At 46.2% G+C, this 22650-nt stretch overlaps 2 protein-coding genes and 1 long non-coding RNA gene across 3 annotated transcripts in view; 2 read left to right on the plus strand and 1 right to left on the minus strand.

Annotated features, from left to right (window-relative positions):
• Positions 1 to 26: 26 nt before the first annotated feature.
• On the minus strand, positions 27 to 4036 carry LOC307206885 (V-set domain-containing T-cell activation inhibitor 1-like). The gene is made up of 4 exons (XM_079960360.1): positions 3788 to 4036; positions 2575 to 2982; positions 1288 to 1572; positions 27 to 346 (listed from the first exon to the last, which is right to left on the minus strand). The coding sequence occupies exons 1-4, from the start codon at positions 3846 to 3848 to the stop codon at positions 312 to 314; spliced, it is 789 nt and encodes a 262-aa protein (XP_079816486.1). The 5' UTR covers positions 3849 to 4036; the 3' UTR covers positions 27 to 311.
• A 2671-nt stretch (positions 4037 to 6707) lies between these two features.
• TRIM45 (tripartite motif containing 45) lies at positions 6708 to 20879 on the plus strand. Its single transcript, XM_079960281.1, has 7 exons — positions 6708 to 6985; positions 8733 to 9220; positions 10432 to 11165; positions 12972 to 13101; positions 16083 to 16197; positions 18591 to 18717; positions 20604 to 20879. Exons 2-7 carry the CDS (start codon positions 8736 to 8738, stop codon positions 20753 to 20755), a joined length of 1743 nt encoding a protein of 580 aa, XP_079816407.1. The 5' UTR covers positions 6708 to 6985; positions 8733 to 8735; the 3' UTR covers positions 20756 to 20879.
• The window catches only part of LOC307206908, a 61044-nt gene continuing 46642 nt past the window's right edge, over positions 8249 to 22650 (plus strand). The window contains exon 1 of the long non-coding RNA XR_013834524.1: positions 8249 to 8373. This is a non-coding gene — a long non-coding RNA (uncharacterized lncRNA). The remainder of the gene's footprint in view (positions 8374 to 22650) is intronic.

Raw genomic sequence — 22650 nt, forward strand, 5'->3', positions numbered from 1 at the left:
TATAAAAGACAGAATTCTTTCCTGTACTTCATTCACTTTATTTTTCAGAGGTTTTGAAGGCTCTTTCTGTGCCTAAGAATATAGAATGTGAACTAGGCCATCTCATGTGATTTGTTGCCCTGTTTGAAGTATGCAAGTCGAGAAGCAGCATGAAAACAGCCAAATTTCCATAGACATTTTTACTCTCCTATTGTCTAGTCTAGTTTTCCTCTTCTTTCTGCTGCATCCGAGAACTGCGCAAAGCTGAAGAATTCATCTGTTGAAAGCAGTAAGGGCTTCTCTTTGCAAGTAGCTTGCGACCAGCTAACATTCTAATAGTGATTGTACATATTATGGTATTTCCTCTCTGGGGAAAAAAGAAAAAAGGAAGCGTTGTGCAAGCTATCCCTCAAACGGTGCAATCCTCTATATATCTATGCAGAAGCAAGTCCCACTGAATTCAGTGGGGCTTACTCCCAAGTAAGTGAATATAAAATTGTAGCCAGCATTAGATTTTGACTACTCCACCCAAGAAAGGAATGCTGTACTGCAAGCAGACTGAGTTTTAAGGACCCAAGTATTCAGGTAGAAGGTGTTTGCTAACACGATCCAGAAGGAAGGCTGGCGTGCATTAAAAAGCTCAATATAAAGGAAACCCAAAAGAAATTTGTATTCTGACAAGTTTGTCAATAATAATAATAATAATAATAATAATAATAATAATAATAATAATAAATTAATTAATACTCTGCCCATCTGGCTGGGTTTCCGCAGCTATTCTGAGTAGCTCCCATCATCATTGTCGTAGTAGTAATAAAGTGGTAAAACATCAAACATTAAAAACTTCCCTAAACAGGGCTGCCTTCAGATGTCTTCTAAAAGATAGTTGTTTATTTCCTTGACATCTGATGAGAGGGCGTTTCACAGGGTGGCTGCCACTGCCGAGAAGGCCCTCTGCTTGGTTCCCTGTAGCTTCACTTCTCGCAGTGAGGGAACCAGGCAGAGGGCCTTCTCAGTAGTGGCCCCTGCCCTGTGGAACGCCCTCCCATCAGATGTCAAGGAAATAAACAACTATCTGACTTCCAGAAGACATCTGAATGCAGCCCTGTTAAACTTGCTCAGAGTATGAAGCCCAGGTCTCCAGTTATCCTGCACCTTTCCCATTAGATCAAGAGGCCTTCATTTGTCCTGGAGAGGACAGGTGTGAAAGAAAGGAGCATGTCCTTTCTTGACCACGCGTCTGATGTCATGTTGCATCAGACCTTCAAGGTCCAAGGGGAGAGCAGCAGACAGCAGCAGATCACTTACTTGGGACTTTGTGGATGGATCGAACAGGCCTGTTGAGCACGTCGTCTTCTTCAATATGGCAAGTGTAGATCTCGTGGAGCAATACAGGGTAGTGCAAGACGGATACCACCCTGTGGGACCCATCCTGCTTCTCTTCCAGGATGTCTGATTTGGCGTAGCTGGAAATGTCCTCTTCCCTTCGGTTCCGCCAAGTAACCTTTGGCATGTGATACCAGCCTGCGGAAATGCACTTGGCCACAAGCGTGTCGTTGACAGTGCTGAACTGCACCTGTGGCTCTTCAGCATCTAATTATTATGGAAGGAAAAACAAAACAATTAGTGACTTAGCTAATTGCAGCTTGGTTAATAATTGCTCTGGGGTCTCTGAAGAAAGAGGCAATTTTGGAAGGAAAAAAATCTTGTTAGAACGACTATTTCCTTAAGATTAACGTACAGAAAACCAGCTCCATGACCCTACCTTAATCTTAAATTCCAGGTTTCTGAAGGAGAAAAATAAGAGAACTTACACGAGTCTAGACTGTGGGAGGGGATAAATTTTAACAGTTTTTATTCAGGCATGTGCCATTTTGTAAAACCCATCCTGAAATTGCCCCATTCACTCTTACAGCCCATTTCTATTCAGCATCTATATTCACGATCTTATCTTTTACTCTGTCCATTTTCACTTCTGCTTCTCTGAAACTTACGACTATTTATCCCTCTGGTCTTTTGTGGATGGCCAGGGTTGTGGGGTTTTTTTGGTGACCTGTCCCCAATTCATCTCCTTTTATCCCTTACTTTACCCAATCCACATCCATCTCATTCTTTTGTCCTCTTTCCTCACACAGCCACCCAACATACCACCATTGTAAAATATTTAAATGGCGGCTATACCCAGCCCTAGTGTGGCTGCTATTGACTGCTTCCAAGTGATGGAGAAGTCTGCTAACCAAAGGCCACTGTGTACAGTGGTACCTCGGGTTAAGTACTTAATTCGTTCTTAACCTGAAACTGTTCTTAACCTGAAGCACCACTTTAGCTAATGGGGCCTCCTGCTGCTGCTGTGCCGCCACCCCGTGATTTCTGTTCTCATCCTGAAGCAAAGTTCTTAACCTGAAGCACTATTTCTGGGTTAGCGGAGTCTGTAACCTGAAGCTTATGTAACCTGAAGTGTATGTAACCCGAGGTACCACTGTATTGGATTTCCTCAAACCTGGAGTCAGCACTCTCTGTGATAATAGGGATATCAGACGTACACACCTTCCTATTTTCACCTGTGCAATATTCAAGTGTATTTAAATGTCTTACCTTGCACGAGGAGCTTCACTTTCCTTTGCCCTCTGCCCCGTGAATTGTATGCCTTACATATGTATATTGCCTCATCAGAAAACTGGACTTGCTCCAACATGAGTGCCAGGCTGCCATCAGCGATCTCCTCCTCGTCTACCCAGACTCTCCCCTCATATAGCGAATTCCGCTCCTCCAGCTGTTCCTGGTTGTTGCTAAAGCTGTATATCAGCTTTGGGTAAAACTGGTAAAAGTCGTGGAGCCCAACAAAAAATTTGTAAAATTCTTTATCTTCCACTTCATGTTCTTCCTTAATATCTTCCCTCTCCCACGTAAATGTCAAGCCATTGATGCCGTCCACAAAGGAAAACTGGCAGGGCAGAGAAATATTGTCGAAGGGACGTACTTTGAATTCCGTCATTGTTGCATCTATGGAATGGAACAGTTAGTACTCCGTTAGCTCAACAGCTCTGCTGATGAAATCCATCCATCCATCCATCCATCCATCCATCCATCCATCAATCAATCAATAAAGCCACTGGTTTCTTGATCAATCACCTACCTTTCAGGGTTGTTCTAAGAATTACATCAACATAACATGTGAAGCATTCTGAATATTTAACACACACGAAAACACCCTATATGAATGCTAAGTCTTGTTATTCTGCCTAGTCATGTAACTAAACCCTTGCCTTGCTAATTTAGCTCTCCTGTTTTCTAAACAGTGAACCAAAAGAACATGCTGCCCATTTAACCAAACTCATTTTCCCACTTGCACTCAAGCTTAGAATGAGTAACACATTGTTCTCCCAACATTTGTTCTCTTGCCTTCATCGGCTTAAATTACTAGAAGTTTTTTTTAAGGGTGTAAGTGCTTTACATTCACTAGTATTTTAGCTAGTAGAATTGTGGTGAGTTTTTTTTAACCTTTCTTCTTTTTAAATAAACATATTAGTATGATGCTGTAGTCTTGTCAAAGTTCCATGCTCGGGGTAGATAGATTTCTTGGTGTGTGCCACAATTGTGGTTAAGTGAGATTTGTTTAAAGAAAATTAAGTAAATACTTAAATGGCAAAAGGCTAGAAACTGTTACAACCCAAGAAAGACACTTGCAGCTCTTAAAAGCTTGAAAGCCAATAAATGTGAAATTTCAACTCCTCTCCAAAAAGGAACATTTCATTCCACACTGACCACAAACATTCCACTTGCCTTCCTGACATTTTGAGCCACTTACCAACGTGATACATCAGCAAGGTGAGCAGGAAGGGAGAGATGAGGTTCAGAAGGGAAGCCATCCTTCTACAAAGTGAGAGATGCAGAGCTTTGGATCAGGCTTCCTGCGACCCCTTCCCAGCTCTAGCGCTCCACGCAGGCGGGTGCCACCACCTGCCACCGAAAAACGACTTCTCAGCCAGCGACTGCTCCTAACAAGTGCATCACTCAGCTTCTTTGCCTCTGTGCTCAGCCAGCACCATGTGTCTTAATTCCAGGAGGAGAAGTAATGAGCTTACAGTACACATCACAGGAGCAGAACGCAGATGGAGGAGTTTTGTTTGAGAGCCAGTGTGGTGTGGTGGTTAAGAGCAGTAGACTCATAATCTAGGGAACCGGGTTCGCGTCTCCGCTCCTCCACATGCAGCTGCTGGGTGACCTTGGGCCAGTCACACTTCTCTGAAGTCTCTCAGCCCCACTCACCTCACAGAGTGTTTGGTGTGGAGGAGGAAGGGAAAGGAGAATGTTAGCCGCTTTGAGACTCCTGAAGGGGAGTGATCAAGCGGGATATCAAATCCAAACTTCTTCTTCTTCGTTTTTCCTCTATTTCAGTTCATGCACATTCTTACATTGATTACTTTGGTCTAGCTCTGTTGGCCTTTAAAACAGGTCAGGAGTGGTGTTTCCTTGGTTTTCCTGCCCATTTGTCCTGAAAAGAGTGTTCGTAAGCACATGGTAATAATAATAATAATAATAATAATAATAATAATAATAATAATAATAATAATTTATTTATACCCCACCCATCTGGCTGGGTTTCCCCAGCCACTCTGGGTGGCTCCCAAAAGAATATTAAAAACAGAACAAAACATCAAACATTAAAAACTTCCCTAAACAGGGCTGCCTTCAGATGTCTTCTAAAAGTCAGGTAGTTGTTTATTTCCTTGACACCTGATGGGAGAGCGTTCCACAGGGCGGGGGCCACCACCGAGAAGGCCCTGTGCCTGGTTCCCAATGCAAATTAACTATTAGGTATGCTGTGGGTGGGAGCAATTTCCCACCCACCCCCATCTTCCTGGTCAGTTGGCAACAATATGTTAATTTTGCCCTGTGGTGCAAGAAGAAGAAGAAGAAGAAGAGGAGGAGGAGGAGGAGGAGTTTGGATTTGATATCCCGCTTTATCACTACCCGAAGGAGTCTCAAAGCGGCTAACATTCTCCTTTCCCTTCCTCCCCCACAACAAACACTCTGTGAGGTGAGTGAGGCTGAGAGACTTCAGAGAAGTGTGACTGGCCCAAGGTCACCCAGCAGCTGCAGGTGGAGGAGCGGGGAAGCGAACCCGGTTCACCAGATTATGAGTCTATCACTCTTAACCACTACACCACACTGGCTCTAGCCATTGGTTAAAATAGCCATGGATAAAATCTGAATGCTTTCTGAACTGGGAAGAGGGTGAGGAGGGAGGTGCCAAACCCTGTCCCTTAAGTTGTCAGTTAAAAAATAAATCACCCAACCAATCCGAACTATTTTTCTACCCACAGTGAGGAAAAATAAGGAGCCAGCATTTTCTCCTGCAAGTGAGGAAGCAGGTGGACAGTAGTGGTTTTGACTGGAAACGTGGCCTATGACTAAAAGGTTAGGTATCTCCTGCACCCCTATGTCCTGTATATTTGGATTAAATGTTGGAAGGCTGCATTAAAATAGAAATTTCCACTAACATTTGGAGATACTTATTGTGCACCCGACCACCATGTCTAGTTTAACCCTCTGTTTGTTCCCTTTGCAAAGCCCAACATGGAAAATTATAGATACTTCTGACAGGAACACTTGCATTCTGTGCATGGGCAGAGGAACCACAGTCCCATTAAGTTATTTTCTGCAGAAAGCGGCAACACAAAAGTTACACTATCTGCCAGTTTACCTGGACAAATGAGCCCGTATCCGGTGCCCGAATGTGCTGAAGCACCAAGGTGATTTCAGGAGACGATGACGCAGAAAAACTATTAGGAAAATGGGGAAGCTGTTTGGCAAAAGTGTTACTAAAAGGCATAGAAAAATGAGATTCAATTCTCATTGGACAGGAAGGTCATTCATTCATTCAATGTATGACCTCCCTTTCTGCATAGAGCACTAATAACAGTTAAAATTAGGAAATAGAAGAGTGTTTAATTCAAAGTGTTGGTGCTGACCTTAAAAGCTGTGAACGGCCTCGACCCAGTAGACCTGAAGGAGCGTCTCCACCCCCATCGTTCAGCCCGGACACTGAGGTCCAGCTCTGAGGGCCTTCTGGCGGTTCCCTCCCTGCGAAAAGTGAGGTTACAGGAACCAGGCAGAGGGCCTTCTCGGTAGTGGCACCTGCCCTGTAGAACGCGCTCCCATCAGATGTCAAGGAAATAAACAACTACAGTACAGTGGTACCACTAACCCAGAAATAGTACCTCGGGTTAAGAACTTTGCTTCATGATGAGAACAGAAATCGTGCTCCAGCAGCAGCAGGAGGCCCCATTAGCTAAAGTGGTGCTTCAGGTTAAGAACAGTTTTGGGTTAAGAACGGACCTCCAGAACGAATTAAGTACTTAACCCGAGGTGCCACTGTATCTGACTTTTAGAAGACATCTGAAGGCAGTCATGTTTAGGGAAGTTTTTAATGTTTGATCTTTTATCCTGTTTTTAATACCTTGTTGGAAGCCGCTCTGAATGGCTGGGGAGGCCTGACCAGATGGGCAGGGTATTATTATTATTATTATTATTATTATTATTAATTATTATTATTGTATGATAGATTAGGCTCCCGAAAGCAGGTTCCAGCCCTTCAGCCTCGCTTCACCCACCCACTCTTTGTGTAACCTGATGCGCCCCAGCGGAAAACTGCTGGCGACGCGCCTTCTCGCCCTTAGCCCTCCACTAAATCGCAGCCCCCGCCCCCGTTTTCCTCCCCAGCCAGCCAAGTGCTGCGCCGCTGGCGCCGCCACCCTCTCCCACATTCTCCAGAGATCTCCAGAGATCCCCAGATCGCGTTGCCAAGGCGCGCCTCGCCGTGCGTAAAGCAGGGCGCAGCAGCTGCTCCAGCCCAGCGCGCTCCGTGCGTAACCAAGTGAACGGTTTCTCTTTCCAGGGATAGGGAAGCAAGGAAGGAAAGAAAGAAAGAAAAGGAAAGGAAAGGAAAACAGGCAGCTGACGGGCCTGAAAGCTCTCCGAGAAGCCCACGCCACTTTTGGAGGTAAGGGGGGTGTAGGAAGAACTCCAGGGGGGGAGCGAAGCGGAGAGAGACTCCGCCTGGAGAATCTGTTCCTGCCACTTGGCGACATCCAAGGAATGGGGAACGGTGGAAACGAAATGGCTCGCTTACGGGCGAGGGAGAAGTGAAATGCCACTCTATTTCGGGCGGAGAGGAGGGGAGCCAAGGGCTGATTCGCTCCCCCCCCCCGGGAGAGGGCAGGGCGCTGAGTTGGTGGAAGCAGGGGCCGGACCTGCGTTGCCGCGGTTGAGGAGGGGATCGGCCCTCGCTGACTTTGTCCAGCGTCAGGAATGGAGTCCTCTGTGCTCCTCGGGTCTCCTGCAATTGAAAGGACAGATCACAGTTGGAGACAGGGCCGGGAAAAGGGAGTGTGGCACAAGCCAGCTCGCAAATTCTGCTCTGTGCGCTTATGAAATGGTCAAAGACAACGCTTTGTGGCTTCTTAAGGACAGTATGGCATGAGCATTTGTGGGCTAGAGCCCATTCTAAGTGAGAGACAGTTTAGCTAACTCATGTCTTTCCCTCTGGGATAAGAGACTCGTTCCTTTCTGACTCCTAGTGTAACCAAATCTCTTGTGACATAAGGGGGCAATTACCGTAGTTTTGTTCAAGGCTGTCTTCAGATTTGCAGAATTATTATAACACACACACACCGTGACATACACCCAGCTTTATTCTGAGCACAGATACGCCAATATGAACTTAGCGCAGCAAGAACATTTCTGGAGCAGTTCAAATACTGTTAGAGAGTTATAGAATCTGCTGTTGCTGTAGAGACGGATATGGGAGAGACATGTTTTGTTGCAGCTGGGGCAGACGCAACATGGCATTTCTCTCTCTCTCTGTGCTTCTCCCAAGCACTCATTCCTCCTCTGGGCACTGCTATGGATACACAATCTCACTATCTGTCTCCAGGCACTGAGGTTGTCTGCAAGGGATTTCCATATGGCAGGGTTCATGTCACGTTTGCTGACATCTTTGTAACACGACAGTTGGTCTGCCATCAGGCCTGGTGCCTGAAGCCAGCTTTTTCATTAATATTTTGGGTGAAGCATAAAAGCTAAAGGTAAAGGGACCCCTGACCATGAGGTCCAGTTGTGGCCGACTCTGGGGTTGCAGTGCTCATCTCGCTTTACTGGCCGAGGGAGCCAGCGTACAGCTTCCGGGTCATGTGGCCAGCATGACTAAGCCGCTTCTGGCAAACCAGAGCAGCGCATGGAAATGCTGTTTACCTTCCTGCCAGAGCGGTACCTATTTATCTACTTGCACTTTGAGGTGCTTTCGAACTGCTAGGTTGGCAGGAGCTGAGACGGAAGAATGGGAGCTCACCCCGTCGCGGGGATTCGAACCGCCGACCTTCTGATCGGCAAGTCCTAGGTTCTGTGGTTTAACCCACAGCGCCATGCCTTGCTGTAAATAGAGTGGAATAACCTGGGACTTTGAGGCTTCTTCCTTTTGTAGGGTTGGGGAATAATTTATTTGTATTTCCTCCTCCTGTTTTTAAAGAGCAATGATGATTTTCTGATCGTATTGTGTATTAATTCCTATTATTATAGGAATATTGGGTGGTTGTTTTTTTATTTTTATCATCTATTTTGTGTTTTTATATCTTGATTTTATTCTGTGAACCGCCCTGAGGCCCCCGGGTACAGGGTGGTATATACAATAAATAATACTAATAAGAGTACTAATAATTGTTATTAAAAAGTTGTTGTTCTTTGTTTTCCAGGAGATGTCTAACACTCAGGAGTTACACGAGGAGCCGACTAGCGTGCGCAAAGCCCTTCCTGAGGCAAAGGAATGTTCCAGAAGCAAGTGCCCCCTTTGCGCTCAGCTCTTTTCTGCCCCTAAAATACTGCCTTGTTTACACACCTTCTGCACAGCTTGCCTAGAGCAGCTGGAGCCCTTTTCAGACCTGGGCTTGCCAGGGGAAGATTCGGACTCTAGTTCAGAAGGGCCTTGTCTCCAGAGCTGCCGGCAGCCGCCATCGCCGCTGCTCAGCCTCCTCTGTCCCGTCTGTGATGCTGAGGTAGATTTGCCACCAGGAGGGATCAAAGACTTGACCACCGATCACATGGCTCTGAAAGAGGTGCTGTTGGAGACCTTGCAGGGCGAAGGCCTTGGCTTGGCATGTGACCTTTGCGTGGATGGAGAGGCTGTGAAGCACTGCCAGGCCTGCCGGGTCTGCCTTTGCCAGTTTTGCTGCCAAGCTCACAAGTACGTGTGTCGTGCCCAGACAGAGCTATAGAGTTACCCTACATAATTTTGTGGTGCTTTCCTGCCTTTTATGTCCATCTAACAATCACATTAAATAACATGCAGGAGACTTGAGCAGCCCCCCCTTTATCCTTAATAACATGCGAGAGACTTGAGCAGCCCCCCTTTATCCTTAATAACATGTGGGAGACTTGAGCAGCCCCCCCCTTTATCCTTAATAACATGCGGGAGACTTGAGCAGCCCCCCCCTTTATCCTTTAAACTGAACAACAGAATTGGAAGGCAGGGAAAAGGCTACAGAAAGTGGGGTAGAGGCTGCCTGACCCTTTGCTCCCTGCCATTTTGATACTTCAGCTGCTTTCACACCTGCAGGTAAAATGATATACAGTGGTACCTTGGGTTCCTATGCTTCAGGTTACATACGCTTCAGGTTACAGACTCCGCTAACCCAGAATTAGTACTTTGGGTTAAGAACTTTGCTTCAGGATGAGAACAGAAATCGTGCGGTGGCGGCAGCAGGAGGCCCCATTAGCTAAAGTGGTGCTTCAGGTTAAGAACAGTTTCAGGTTAAGAACGGACCTCCGGAACGAATTAAGTACTTAACCCGAGGTACCACTGTAGTATCTTTTTTTCTTTTATACTGCAGATGCAGTTTAAGGCTTTAAAGATCAGCACCAACACTTTGAATTGTGCTCGGAAACGTACTGAGAGCCAATGTAGGTCTTTCAAGACCGGTGTTATATGGTCTTGGCGGCCGCTCCCAGTCACCAGTCTAGCTGCCGCATTCTGGATTAGTTGTACTTCCCAAGTCACCTTCAAAGGTAGCCCCATGTAGAGCGCATTGCAGTAGTCCAAGTGATAGATAACCAGAGCATGCACCACTCTGGCAAGACAGTCTGCGGGCAGGGAGGGTCTCATCCTGCATACCAGGTGGAGCTGATAAACAGCTTCCCTGGACACAGAATTGACCTGTGCCTCCATGGACAACTGTGAGTCCAGAATGACTCCCAGGCTGCACACCTGGTCCTTCAGGGGCACAGTTACCCCACTCAGGACCAGGGGGTCCTCCACAGCTGCTCGCCCCCTGCCCCCCAAAACAGTAATCAGGATTACTGTCCCAGTGTGTGTGAGTAGGAATGGTTTTCTTGTGCTTTGCGGATGTTGTTTTCTGGGATGCATAGACGGCTGAACTTTGCGCCTTACTCTTCTAGGCGGCAGAAGAAAACCGCTGCCCACCCTGTGGTGGAGCTGCAGGACTTGAAGGGCTACACCCACATTGAGAAGCCCATCCCGTGCCTTTTGCACCCTTCAGAGGAGCTGACGCTCTTCTGTGAGCAGTGCGACATGTCTGTGTGCCAGGAATGTGTGGTGGGTTCACACCGGCAGCATCCCTACAATTTCACCAGCAACGTTATCCACAAGCACGGAGACTCCATTCGGGAGCTCTTGAAGATCACTCAGCTGAATATGAGGACTCTGGAAGGCGCGCTCAGCCGTATTGAAGAGGTGGGCGGTGCCCTCAGCACCCACGTGGAAGCCGTGGCGCGAGAGATCTGCGCTTTTGCAGACGGCTACGTGAAAGCCGTCGAAGAGCACCGAGACCGGCTGCTCAAGTTTCTGAACGAACTGAAGGTCCAAAGGGAGAGCCTGTTGCATTTGCAGAAAGCCCAGCTGCTCCAGCTGCTCCTGGATATGCAGACAGGAGTGGAATTCACTGAGCACCTGCTCACCAACGGCTCGGACCTTGAGATCCTCCTTACCAAAGGAGTGGTGGAGAACCGGCTGAGCAAACTAACCAGCGTGGACTGCAATATTCACCCCCTTGCGGACGACAGAATCCACTTCTCTCCTCAAAAGAAGGCCGGCGTATACCATGGCTACGAAATCTTTGGGGCTGTTCTCAACAAAGCAGCTCATCCAGCCAAGTGTGTCCTGCAAGGAGCAGGTAAGGGGGTGGTTTGTAGCAGCAGAAAAACATCATAAGATGCTCCACATCCAGTTGTGGAGCAGAGCACAGCCATCGTGGCTAGTAGCCATCAATAGTGCTTTCCTCCATGAATTTGTCTAATCCTCTTTTAAAGACATCCTAACTGGTGGCTTGGGACGTTGGTGGCACTGTGAGTTAAACCACAGAGCCTAGGGCTTGCCGATCGGAAGGTCGGCGGTTCGAATCCCCACAATGACGGGGTGAGCTCCCGTTGCTCGGTCCCTGCTCCTGCCAACCTAGCAGTTCGAAAACACGTCAAAGTGCAAGTAGATAAATAGGTACCACTCTGGCGGGAAGGTAAACGGCGTTTCCATGCGCTGCTCTGGTTCACCAGAAGCGGCTTAGTCATGCTGGCCACATGACCTGGAAGCTGTACGCCAGCTCCCTTGGCCAGTAAAGCGAGATGAGCGCCACAACCCCAGAGTTGGTCATGACTAGACCTAATGGTCAGGGGTCCCTTTACCTTTAACTGGTGGCTACCACTGCCACTGTAGGGAGGCTGTTAACCTGAGAATGTCTTTCTTTTTTTAATAATAATTTTTATTAGTTTTCAATTACAACAATCCAATAACAGCCTCATTATAACAAGGCCAAATTATAATACAATTAATAATGCCAATCATTGAGATGCCAAGTTATACAAGTTAGGTCCCCCCCCCCCCGGTATGCTAGAATTAATGGTCTGACGATTTTCTTTATTTCTACGTTCCAAGATCTTATAACTTTCAGTCATGCTCCAGTCCAAATCCCAATCCCATATATCACAGCTGCAGTTTTAGTGACTTCCATTTGTAGCTAAATATCTCTGTTTGGTTTTTTGTCGTCAAAATACACTGCAGACGTCTGATCTCCCTGGAGACGAAGATATGTGACGATAGACAGCTCTGCCTCCTTTTTTCTTTTTATTTAGCAAATGTTTTGTGCCACTGGGGAAGTGGTAATTCTGTATTGATTTGTTTTGGATGTTTGTATGTTAAGCCAATAAAAGGTTTGATGTATTGACACATTGAATGATTTCTACGCTTACAGCTGAAGCATTCAAACTCTCTCCTTCCTGTGTATGGCAATTATTCTATCCATAGTGTTTCTTCCTGTCCTTGTAAAATATTATATTTATCTTTTGTCAGCTGTTGCTGTTCTCCAGCATGCCTTGGGCAGTGCTAGTGTCCCATTATTGTTTCAGAAGATCTCTAACCTGAGAATGTCTTTACACACATCTGTTTAAATGCAGGATTGTAGCTCAGTGGCAGAGAGCATGTTTTGCATACAGAGAACAACACCTGAAGTTCAGTGCCAGAAGCCTTGGACAGTAGTGAGGAAGAAAGGGCAGAGTCATTTAAGGGAGGTGAAATATACTCAGTCGAGAGTGGATTTCATGCTCTTTATTCAGCTGATAGTGGTGAGGAGGAATGAAAGTTTCCCCAAAGTATCTGCTTTATATACATTATTTACACAATGGGCTGCACGTGATTGGCTAATTCCAGAATTCTCCTGTAGGCCAATCAGGTTGTGGATTCAATTCCATCTGGAGCTGGATTGGCTGGCTCCTGCAGACCAATCATACTGTTGCATTGTTCTAGGACCAATCAGACTGCTGCATTCTGAATCCTATTGTTCTAGGACCAATCAGACTGCTGCATTTTGGATCCTATTGTTCTGGGACCAATCAGACTGCTGCATTTTGGGTCCTATTCAACTGAGTACATAACAGGAAGACAAGGCTCTTCACATTTTCTTCCCAATTCCTCTGCTCTGCTTTTCCAGATTTCGGCAGCACTCATCAGAACGAGCCAGCCGGCTTCACTCTGGTCTGCAAGGACGCTTCTGATGAGCAGATGGACAGAGGAGGGGAGCCCGTCCGGGTGTCCATTTTCCATAAAGACAGGAAGGATTGGTTGGTAGCTATTCTGCAAAGTGTTGTCCGTTTTGGTCTCTTTCACGTTTCCTTTTAAGAGTCCCTCCTCCGCAAGCACATTCATGAGCACGAAAAGGGTAAGGAGGTGAATTGCCAGAATCAGAACAGTGGCGGAAGACTCGTACCTGAGAGCCCAGGTGAAGGGATGCATGTGGATTAGCGGCAGCCTGAGTTAATTTAGGAGTATACAGGCACTTGAATAGTGAATAGACGGGAAGACATGAGCATCAGCCAATGAGGAGTGACTTGCATCTGGTGTTTGTAGTAGGTCCAGATATTCAGTTGCATAGTGGCAACTGGAACACCTGAAAACTAGAAAGATGAGATATGTATATATGCCTTTGCCCAGTGCTTTTTTTCTAAAAAAAAATGTTTAGGGGCACTCTCCTTTTCCTTCTCATATTGAAATACTGCCCCTCAATGAGGCCAAACTTATATTCACAAAATGTTTAGGGGTATGCGTCCCCCCAGAAAAAAAGCACTGCCTTTCCCCATTTTAGCCTCTCTTGCCTATTTTATTTCACTTTAAATATGTTGTAAACTGCCTCAAGATCCTGGATAATAATAATGATAATAATAATGATAATAATAATAATAATAATAATAATAATAATAATAATAATAATAATAAATTTATTATTTATACCCAGCCCATCTGGCTGGGTTTCCCCAGCCACTTTGGGCGGCTTCCAGCAAAGATTAAAAATACGTTAAATTAGTAGGAAATGCATAAAGACTCCTAATTAATAGATATTAGGCATTTTCCTTCTGTCTTTCCAAAAGGAATCTTTGCTGGTGGCAGGCAAGTTTGCCTCCTTCCGTGAGTCGCCCTCTGATAGTAGCTGCTCATGTGAGTAAACCAGTCCTACGCATTGCCATGGGTTGAGGTGAGCTGGCTGTGATGAGCGGCTCCCTGAGTCTCAAATTGCTGGATGACAAACTTAAAATTGGATTAATTTAGCAAGTCCAGTTTCTGATGGAAACACTCCATTGTGAGACTTACTGATTTAAGGCTTTCATCAATTCAATCTATTTCTATCACATCTTTCAACCAAAGTATCCAAATCGGTCCATCAGACCTTTTGGTACAACGACAAGAGGTTATAAAGGTTTTCAGAGCACTGTGGCCCAAATACAAAAGTTCCCATCTATTCAGAAGTATAAAGTGTTCCTCTAGTGTATTTAAAAAGCCCCTAAGATTATATCAAATTTGCTGGACTCTGGAGTTTCTTTATATTTTATTCTTCAGTCTATTAATTCCTAAGCATGCCATGCCTTTAATGAGCTGGATTCTAAATGTGTTTAACATTCCAGTAGGGTAATTCATTGCAGATATGCAAAAAGAAAACTTGTTGTTTCACAGCTTGTTCAAATCTGGTTTCTGAGTTCAGGTTTACAGAGCAGTGTTTTTGTGTCTAAGGAATTTGCAGTCATTTAAAGTTCCTGAAGAAGGAATCTTATGCTTTGACATGCATAGAGAAGCAACAATAAGTACTCCTTTGTCCAGACTAACACAGGGTGCCAAATTCCTGTAAATCAGTAGTGGGGACAGGGGACTTGGTTAAAATATTCACCCAGGGCAGATAGGAAAGGAGCACTGAATCCTTTCCTGGTACAGTGGTACCTTGGTTCTCAAATGCTTTGGTACTCAAACACCGAAAACCCAGAAGTAAGTGTTCTGGTTTTCGAATGTTTTTTGGAAGCTGAATGTCCGATGCAGCTGTCAGCTATTGTTTTCAGGGCACCTGCACCAATCAGAAGCTGCGCCTTGGTTTTTGAACATTTCAGAAGTCAAATGGACTTCCGGAATGGATTAAGTTTTGCGCTTTTGTTTTTGCTATTTATTTTGCATTTTTGTTTTTGAGGCTTTTTCGGTTAATTTGTTTTTGTGACTGTGTGGATAATTATCATAATTATCATCTACAATACAGTCTTATTTAATTTATAGTATAGTACATTGATGATTGATTTCATTTTATGGATCCATGGTCTCATTAGATAATAAAATTTCATGTTAAATTGCTGTTTTAGGGGTTGTTTTCAAAAGTCTGGAATGGATTAATCTGTTTTGCATTCCTTTCTATGGGAAAGCGTGCCTTGGTTTTGGAACACTTTGGTTTTGGAATGGACTTCCAGAACAGATTAAGTTTGAGAACCAAGGGACCACTGTAGTGTTGTTGTTTTTCCCCACCCAAAACAGCCTTTCCTCAACTGGCTTTCTCATAGCATTGACTACTTCTTTATCTTGAAGAAAACAGGTGTGGAGATTTGTCTAGTGATGGGAAGAATGTTCCCCAGTCACCAGTAAAGGTAAAGGGGACCCCTAACCATTAGGTCCAGCTGTGGCCGACTCTGGGGTTGCGGTGCTCATCTCGCTTTAGTGGCTGAGGGAGCCGGTGTACAGCTTCCGGGTCATGTGGCCAGCAGGACTAAGCCGCTTCTGGCGAAACCAGAGCAGCGCATGGAAGCGCCGTTTACCTTCCTGCCAGAGTGGTACCTATTTATCTACTTGCACTTTGATGTGCTTTCAAACTGCTAGGTTGGCAGGAGCAGGGACCGAGCAACGGGAGATCACCCCGTCGCGGGGATTAGAACCACCGACCTTCTGATCAGCAAGCCCTAGGCTCTGTGGTTTAACCCACAGCACCACCCGCGTCCCTCTAGTCACCAGTAGTAGAGTTCAAATCCAGTCTTTACAGCAGTGACCTGATTCTGACACACAGGTCTATCACCATGACATCCAGATTGACTCTTCAGGTCCTGAAGTTGGAAAGAAGTTCATTAGTGGTTCAAAAATACCAGTTGTGGGATATCCTCAGTTCTATTAAGCAACTCGCTACTTGAGACCTCTTAAAATAATCATCAACTTCATCACTCACTGGATCAAAGTCTATACAAATGTCTTCCCTTTTTTTGCATGCCTAGCAATTATTTTTCTTTCCTCTCTGTCTTAAATCCAGTGTCATCAAGGCCAGCGTAACTGACAACCAAGATGGGACATATCATATTTCTTACATCCCTGAGGAACCGGGCAAGTACAAGGTCTGCGTCTTTGTCAGAGGTCAACATGTACAGGTAACACTTTCTGCTAGCTTTTGTGGGTGTGGCTGATTTTGGAGAGTTAACCCAAAATGGGCAGACCTATGGCAAGAGCAGAAAAGGAGAGATAGGAGAGAGGAGTTAGAATCGGAGCTTAAGGCACTTCTGAACTCAGCGCTTGCCCAGGGATAGGAATGGCTGAGGAGGCTTCTCAGAGCCTCAGTTGGCTTGAGTCAAGATACTTCTTCCTTGAACCTGGCTTTGAGTATCACTGCCTTAGGTGAATCCACTGGACTTTAGGGGGACAGAACATGTTCCCTCCATTTTCATTGGTTTAAGGCCTTTGGAAACATCTAAAGACATGAAGAAAGAATACATGGGGAAAATGTTGACAAGTTTGATTGTCAGAGAACCACAACAACATAAGTTGGCCCAGAGGGTACATACCAGCTTTTGGACGCAACTCATCAGCATAATTTATACAAACACTTTAATAAATACATAGTAAGTGTGATTGTGTCCAAAGGACTATGACCCTGCAGGCATTATACACATATACAGTGGAACCTTGGTTTTCGAGTGACTCGGAAGCTGAACGTTCTGGTTTTTGAACGCTGAAAACCTGGAAGTAATTGCTTCCGTTTTTGAACAGGCTTTGGAAGCCGAACGGCTTCCGAGGCACATTTCTCAACTGAGTTTGCCGCCCGCCCGTTGCTCCTCAGTTGTCAAACGTTTCGGAAGTCGAATGGTCTTCCAGAACAGGTTACGTTCGACAACCAAGGTTCCACTGTATTTAAGACTGGTAAACATTACTCTAGGCAGAGGGCCTTCTCAGTAGTGGCATCCACTCTGTGGAACGCCCTCTGTCAGATGTCAAGGAAATAAACCACTATCTGACTTTTAGAAGACATCTGAAGGCAGCCCTGCATAGGGAAGTTTGTGTTTTAATTTGTACTGTGTTTTAATTTGTTGGAAGCCACCCAGAGTAGCTGGGGCAAACACAGTCAGATGGGTGGCATAATAAATTTGCAGATGACACCAAACTGGGATGGGTGGCTAACACCCCAGAGGACAGGATCACACTTCAAAACGACCTTGACAGATTAGAGAACTGGGCCAAAACAAATAAGATGAATTTTAACAGGGAGAAATGTAAAGTATTGCACTTGGGCAAAAAAAATGAGAGGCACAAATACAAGATGGGTGACACCTGGCTTGAGAGCAGTACATGTGAAAAGGATCTAGGAGTCTTGGTTGACCACAAACTTGACATGAGCCAATAGTGTGACGCGGCAGCTAAAAAAGCCAATGCAATTCTGGGCTGCATCAATAGGAGTATTGCATCTAGATCAAGGGAAGTAATAGTGCCACTGTATTCTGCTCTGGTCAGACCTCACCTGGAGTACTGTGTCCAGTTCTGGGCACCACAGTTCAAGAAGGACACTGACAAACTGGAACGTGTCCAGAGGAGGGCAACCAAAATGGTCAAAGGCCTGGAAACGATGCCTTATGAGGAACGGCTAAGGGAGCTGGGCATGTTTAGCCTGGAGAAGAGAAGGTTAAGGGGTGATATGATAGCCATGTTCAAATATATAAAAGGATGTCACATAGAGGAGGGAGAAAGGTTGTTTTCTGCTGCTCCAGAGAAGCGGACACGGAGCAATGGTTCCAAACTACAAGAAAGAAGATTCCACCTAAACATTAGGAAGAACTTCCTGACAGTAAGAGCTGTTCGACAGTGGAATTTGCTGCCCAGGAGTGTGGTGGAGTCTCCTTCTTTGGAGGTCTTTAAGCAGAGGCTTGACAACCATATGTCAGGAGTGCTCTGATGGTGTTTCCTGCTTGGCAGGGGGTTGGACTCGATGGCCCTTGTGGTCTCTTCCAACTCTATGATTCTATAATAATAATATAGTTGTTTTACTGTTTCAGAAAATGATTGCTAGCCCTTTCCCCACTCAAAGTAAGTGTAAGGCCTGTAATAACACCTCCTGCTGCTGCAACCTTTGATGTCATATTATCCTCTAGTATGACGTGCATAGCGGCGCAGGTGGCGCTGTGGGTTAAACCACTGAGCCTAGGACTTGCCGATCAGAAGGTCGGCGGTTCTAATCCCCGCGACGGGGTGATCTCCCGTTGCTCGGTCCCTGCTCCTGCCAACCTAGCAGTTTGAAAGCACATCAAAGTGCAAGTAGATAAATAGGTACCACTCTGGCGGGAAGGTAAATGGTGTTTCTGTGCGCTGCTCTGGTTCGCCAGAAGCGGCTGAGTCATGCTGGTCACATGACCCAGAAGCTGTACACCGGCTCCCTCGGCCAATACAGCGAGATGAGCGCCACAACCCCAGAGTTGGCCACGACTGGACCTAATGGCCAGGGGTCCCTTTACCTATGACATGCAAATCTGTCCCTTTGGCAACTTGTTCTCTGCAGGGCTCCCCCTTCACCATGATTGTAAAGAACAAGTTCCGCCCCCACCGAGGCGTCTTCCACTGCTGCACGTTCTGCTCTAGTGGGGGGCAGAAGGGTGCTCAATGCGCTTGTGCAGGAGTCATGCCTGGTAAGTCACCCCTTTCCCATAAGCTGCTGGGTCAGACACACTTGTCACTCCCCCCCTCTCTCTCCAGGGATCTTTTAACGGTCTACAGCAGTGGTTCCCAACCTTTTTTTGGACATGCCCCACCTAAGCATCTCTAAAATCCTGGTGCCGCCCCCCCCGCCCAATAATATATAATTCTTACTATTCAAAAAGTGAACTCCTATTCACATGGAGGAAGCCTAAAAGGCCATTCACTGTTAATAACTCATTCTCAAATTGCCTGCCGTAAAAATCAAATTGCCCCCCTGTGGGGCATGTGCCCCATGTTGGGAACCATGGGTCTTCAGAAATGGGGCTTATTCGATTTGTACAGCCACCAGGCTTTTCACATCGCAGAAATTAAAATTATCATGCAGACAAAGGCTATATAATTTATTTCAATTCATCCGTCTTGTCCGAGAATAATTTTTACAATGCAATCCTGTCTGTGTGTACTCAGAAGTTCCACTGTGTTTACTGGGGTTTACTCCTAAGGAAAGGGACACAGGTGGCGCTGTGGGTTAAACCACAGAGCCTAAGGCTTGCTGATCAGAAGGTCGGCGGTGCGAATCCCCGTGACGGAGTGAGCTCCCATCGCTCGGTCCCTGCTCCTGCCAACCTACCAGTTCGAAAGCACGTCAAAGTGCAAGTAGATAAATAGGTACTGCTCCAGCGGGAAGGTAAATGGTATTTCTGTGTGCTGCTCTGGTTTGCCAGAAGTGGTTTAGTCATGCTGGCCACATGACCCGGAAGCTGTACGCCAGCTCCCTCGGCCAGTAAAGCGAGATGAGCGCCGCAACCCCAGAGTCAGCCACGACTGGACCTAATGGTCAGGGGTCCCCTTTACCTTTACTCCTGAGGAAGCATGTCAGGATCAAATAGCCTTTGGAGTGTTTCAAACACTTGACATGTGCAGGAGCTAGGTTGGTCTTGTTTATGCTGACAGAGTGGCTTACTTTAGCAGGTTGAAAACAACAGTGGCACTCGAATTAGGGATTCCTGAGTTGCACCTCAGCCCGTTAGCCACCTCCCTACACAGGATGCAAAAATGTCTCCAGCAAAATGGCCATAAGTGTAATAGCACAGATGAAAGAGTCCAGCCACCGTCATTATAAAACAGACATCCAAGCTGGTAGATGGAAGGCAAAAGCTATTTTTACATTCATAACCTGGAACATAATTTGTTTGTTTGTTTCCTGCTTTATGTCCATCTTTGTACAAGGTTGAATGTAGTCTTATCTCCTCTGCTGATAAATGACCTAAGGTCAGTGGTTCTCAAACTTTTTCCTCCGGGTCACACTTTCTGAATAAAAAATTATTGCACCACATCAAATATTTTATTGATAAGAAATACATTGGGGGGGGGGGGGGGAGAGAAACAGCTCCAAGCAGTGTTTGGTTTGTGATATAGAGCACAGCAACTTTATTGGACACCCAGAAAGTAAAAACAACGCAGCTAAAGAAGAACTTGAATCATTCCCAAAATATAATTATAAACAATCCTCTTACTATGTGCCTACAATTCCCATCATCCCTGATCACTGGTCCTGTTAGCTAGGGATGATGGGAATTGTAGTCCGAAACATCTGGAGGGCCGGAGTTTGCCTGCCTCAGCATGCAGACGAGCTCAGTGAGAGACTTATATTAAGTCTAGTTTGAGACAAACAAATTCTCATCTCCCCACCAGCAGAAAGAAGCCTTTTTCTTTTCTAATTGCCCTTGAATCTTCCTGCCACACTTGCCATCCTCTTCTGCCATGCCAGCGTGCAGCACGCCACACCTGTGGAGATCCGCTGCCCAAAGTGCAGGAAATGGCGAGCTTACTTGGAGAGCATTTCTAGTAAAACAGTTTCTTTTCCAATGGGCAGGTGGCTATCAGGGCTGTGGTCATGGGCACAAGGGCCACCCTGGCGCCCCTCACTGGTCCTGCTGTGGCAGCGTAGATGAAGCCTCCGAGTGCTCCATTGTGCCGTCTGGCGAGACCTTGGGAAGCAGCCCACTCAGGACCGTGGTGCTCTGAAGGGATTCTGGCAAGGCGGCAAGGCTTCAGCCCGCAAGGAGTTACTCGGCTGCACTGGCCGCCAGAGAATCTCCTGCGTTGAGAAGATGAAACATGTCAAAATTAAAAAGTGCCTTCTATCCCACCTTTGTGCTGTTTGTGAGAATTTATATGTGTGTGTGTGATTGGGGCAAGCTCTGGGAATTGTATACAGTGGCACCTCGGGTTAAGAACTTAATTCGTTCCGGAGGTCCGTTCTTAACCTGAAACTGTTCTTAACCTGAAGCATCACTTTAGCTAATAGGGCCTTCTGCTGCTGCCGCACGACCGCTGCGCGATTTCTGTTCTCATCCTGAAGCAAAGTTCTTAACCTGAAGCACTGTTTCTGGGTTAGCGGAGTCTGTAACCTGAAACGTCTGTAACCCGAGGTACCACTGTAATTGACTTCTGCTCAGTTACTTAAAAAAATTAGCTCAGTTGTTGGAACTATGCCAGGAAGTGCAAAATCCAGTTAAAGGTTTGTATGTTTTCAAAAGCATCATTACACCCAAGGTCAAATATGATGTGTGCGGAATGCTTTCACGCTACAAATGTAAAAATGAAGTTGGCAGGATCCTCCCTCTGCCTACCACAAAGTTGGCTTGGCCTCTTATGGGTCACTCTCCAACCATTTAAAGGAGAAGGACACACTTAGTCTTCCGTTTGCTCTCTGGCTCTTACTACTTGATATGCAGCCCAAATCCTGTCCATACTAACTTGAAACTTGAAAGGTTGCATAGGACTGCAACCTGAATTTACATGCCTTTTCCCAGGTAGTTCTGGGCAGAATAAACACACTTGATGGTATCCAATTTCACATGGTCTTTCACCTCTAACTGCTTTCCTGTAAAATAACAGTCCAACTTCAGTGATGATTATCTGGAAAGTGACTTTATACCGTATTTTTCACCCTATAGGACGCACTTTTCCCCCTCCAAAAATAAAGGGGAAATGTGTGTGTGTCCTATGGGGCAAATGCAGGCTTTCGCTGAAGCCTGGAGAGCCCCAGCGCCAGCCCCACAAGCTCGGGGGACAGCGGGGAGGAGGAACGCCGCCATCCCGCTGTCTCCCAATGTGGTTTGGAGGCTGACGGCGGGGAGATGCGTGCTTCTCCCCGCCGCCAGCCCCGCAAGCTCCGGGGACAGCGGGGAGGCGCAGCACGTCTTCCCACTGTCCCCGGACCTGGTCTGCAGGCGGGCAGTGGGGAGAAGAGCGCTTCTCCCCGCTGCCGGCCCCACAAGCGCCTGGGGGGGGGGTAAATAAATTTTATTTATTTATTTCCCCCCAAAAAAACCAGGTGCGTCCTATGGGCCGGTGCGTCCTATGGGGCGAAAAATAAGGTACATTGTGCTAAGATTCATCTGGTTTTGCAAGCTACAATAATTATGCAATCATGTCATGGCAGTTAAAGTTAAGTTAGAGATAGAACAGAGAAAGAACACTTAACTTTAAACCAAAAAGACGCTCTTAAGGGTCAAACACCAAGGTTTTTAATTGTCAAAGTGAAATGAAATTTCTTCTGTAATTAGTGAGTGGAGCTGTACATCTAAAAGGGATGCAGGTGGCGCTGTGGGTTAAACCACAGAGCCTAGGACTTGCTGATCAGAAGGTCAGCGGTTCGAATCCCCGTAACAGGGTGAGCTCCCATTGCTTGGTCCCTGCTCCTGCCAACCTAGCAGTTTGAAAGCATGTCAAGGTGCAAGTTGATAAATAGTTACCCAAGTATAATTCAGTACCACTTTGGCAGGAAGGTAAATGGCATTTCTGTGCGCTGCTCTGGTTTCACCAGAAGGCTTAGTCCTGCTGGCCACATGACCCGGACAAATGTTGGCTCCCTCGGCCAGCAAAGCGAGATGAGCGCCGTAACCCCAGAGCTG

This window comes from Podarcis cretensis (assembly GCF_951804945.1).
Source record: "Podarcis cretensis genome assembly, chromosome: 17".
Lineage (NCBI taxonomy): Eukaryota > Metazoa > Chordata > Lepidosauria > Squamata > Lacertidae > Podarcis > Podarcis cretensis.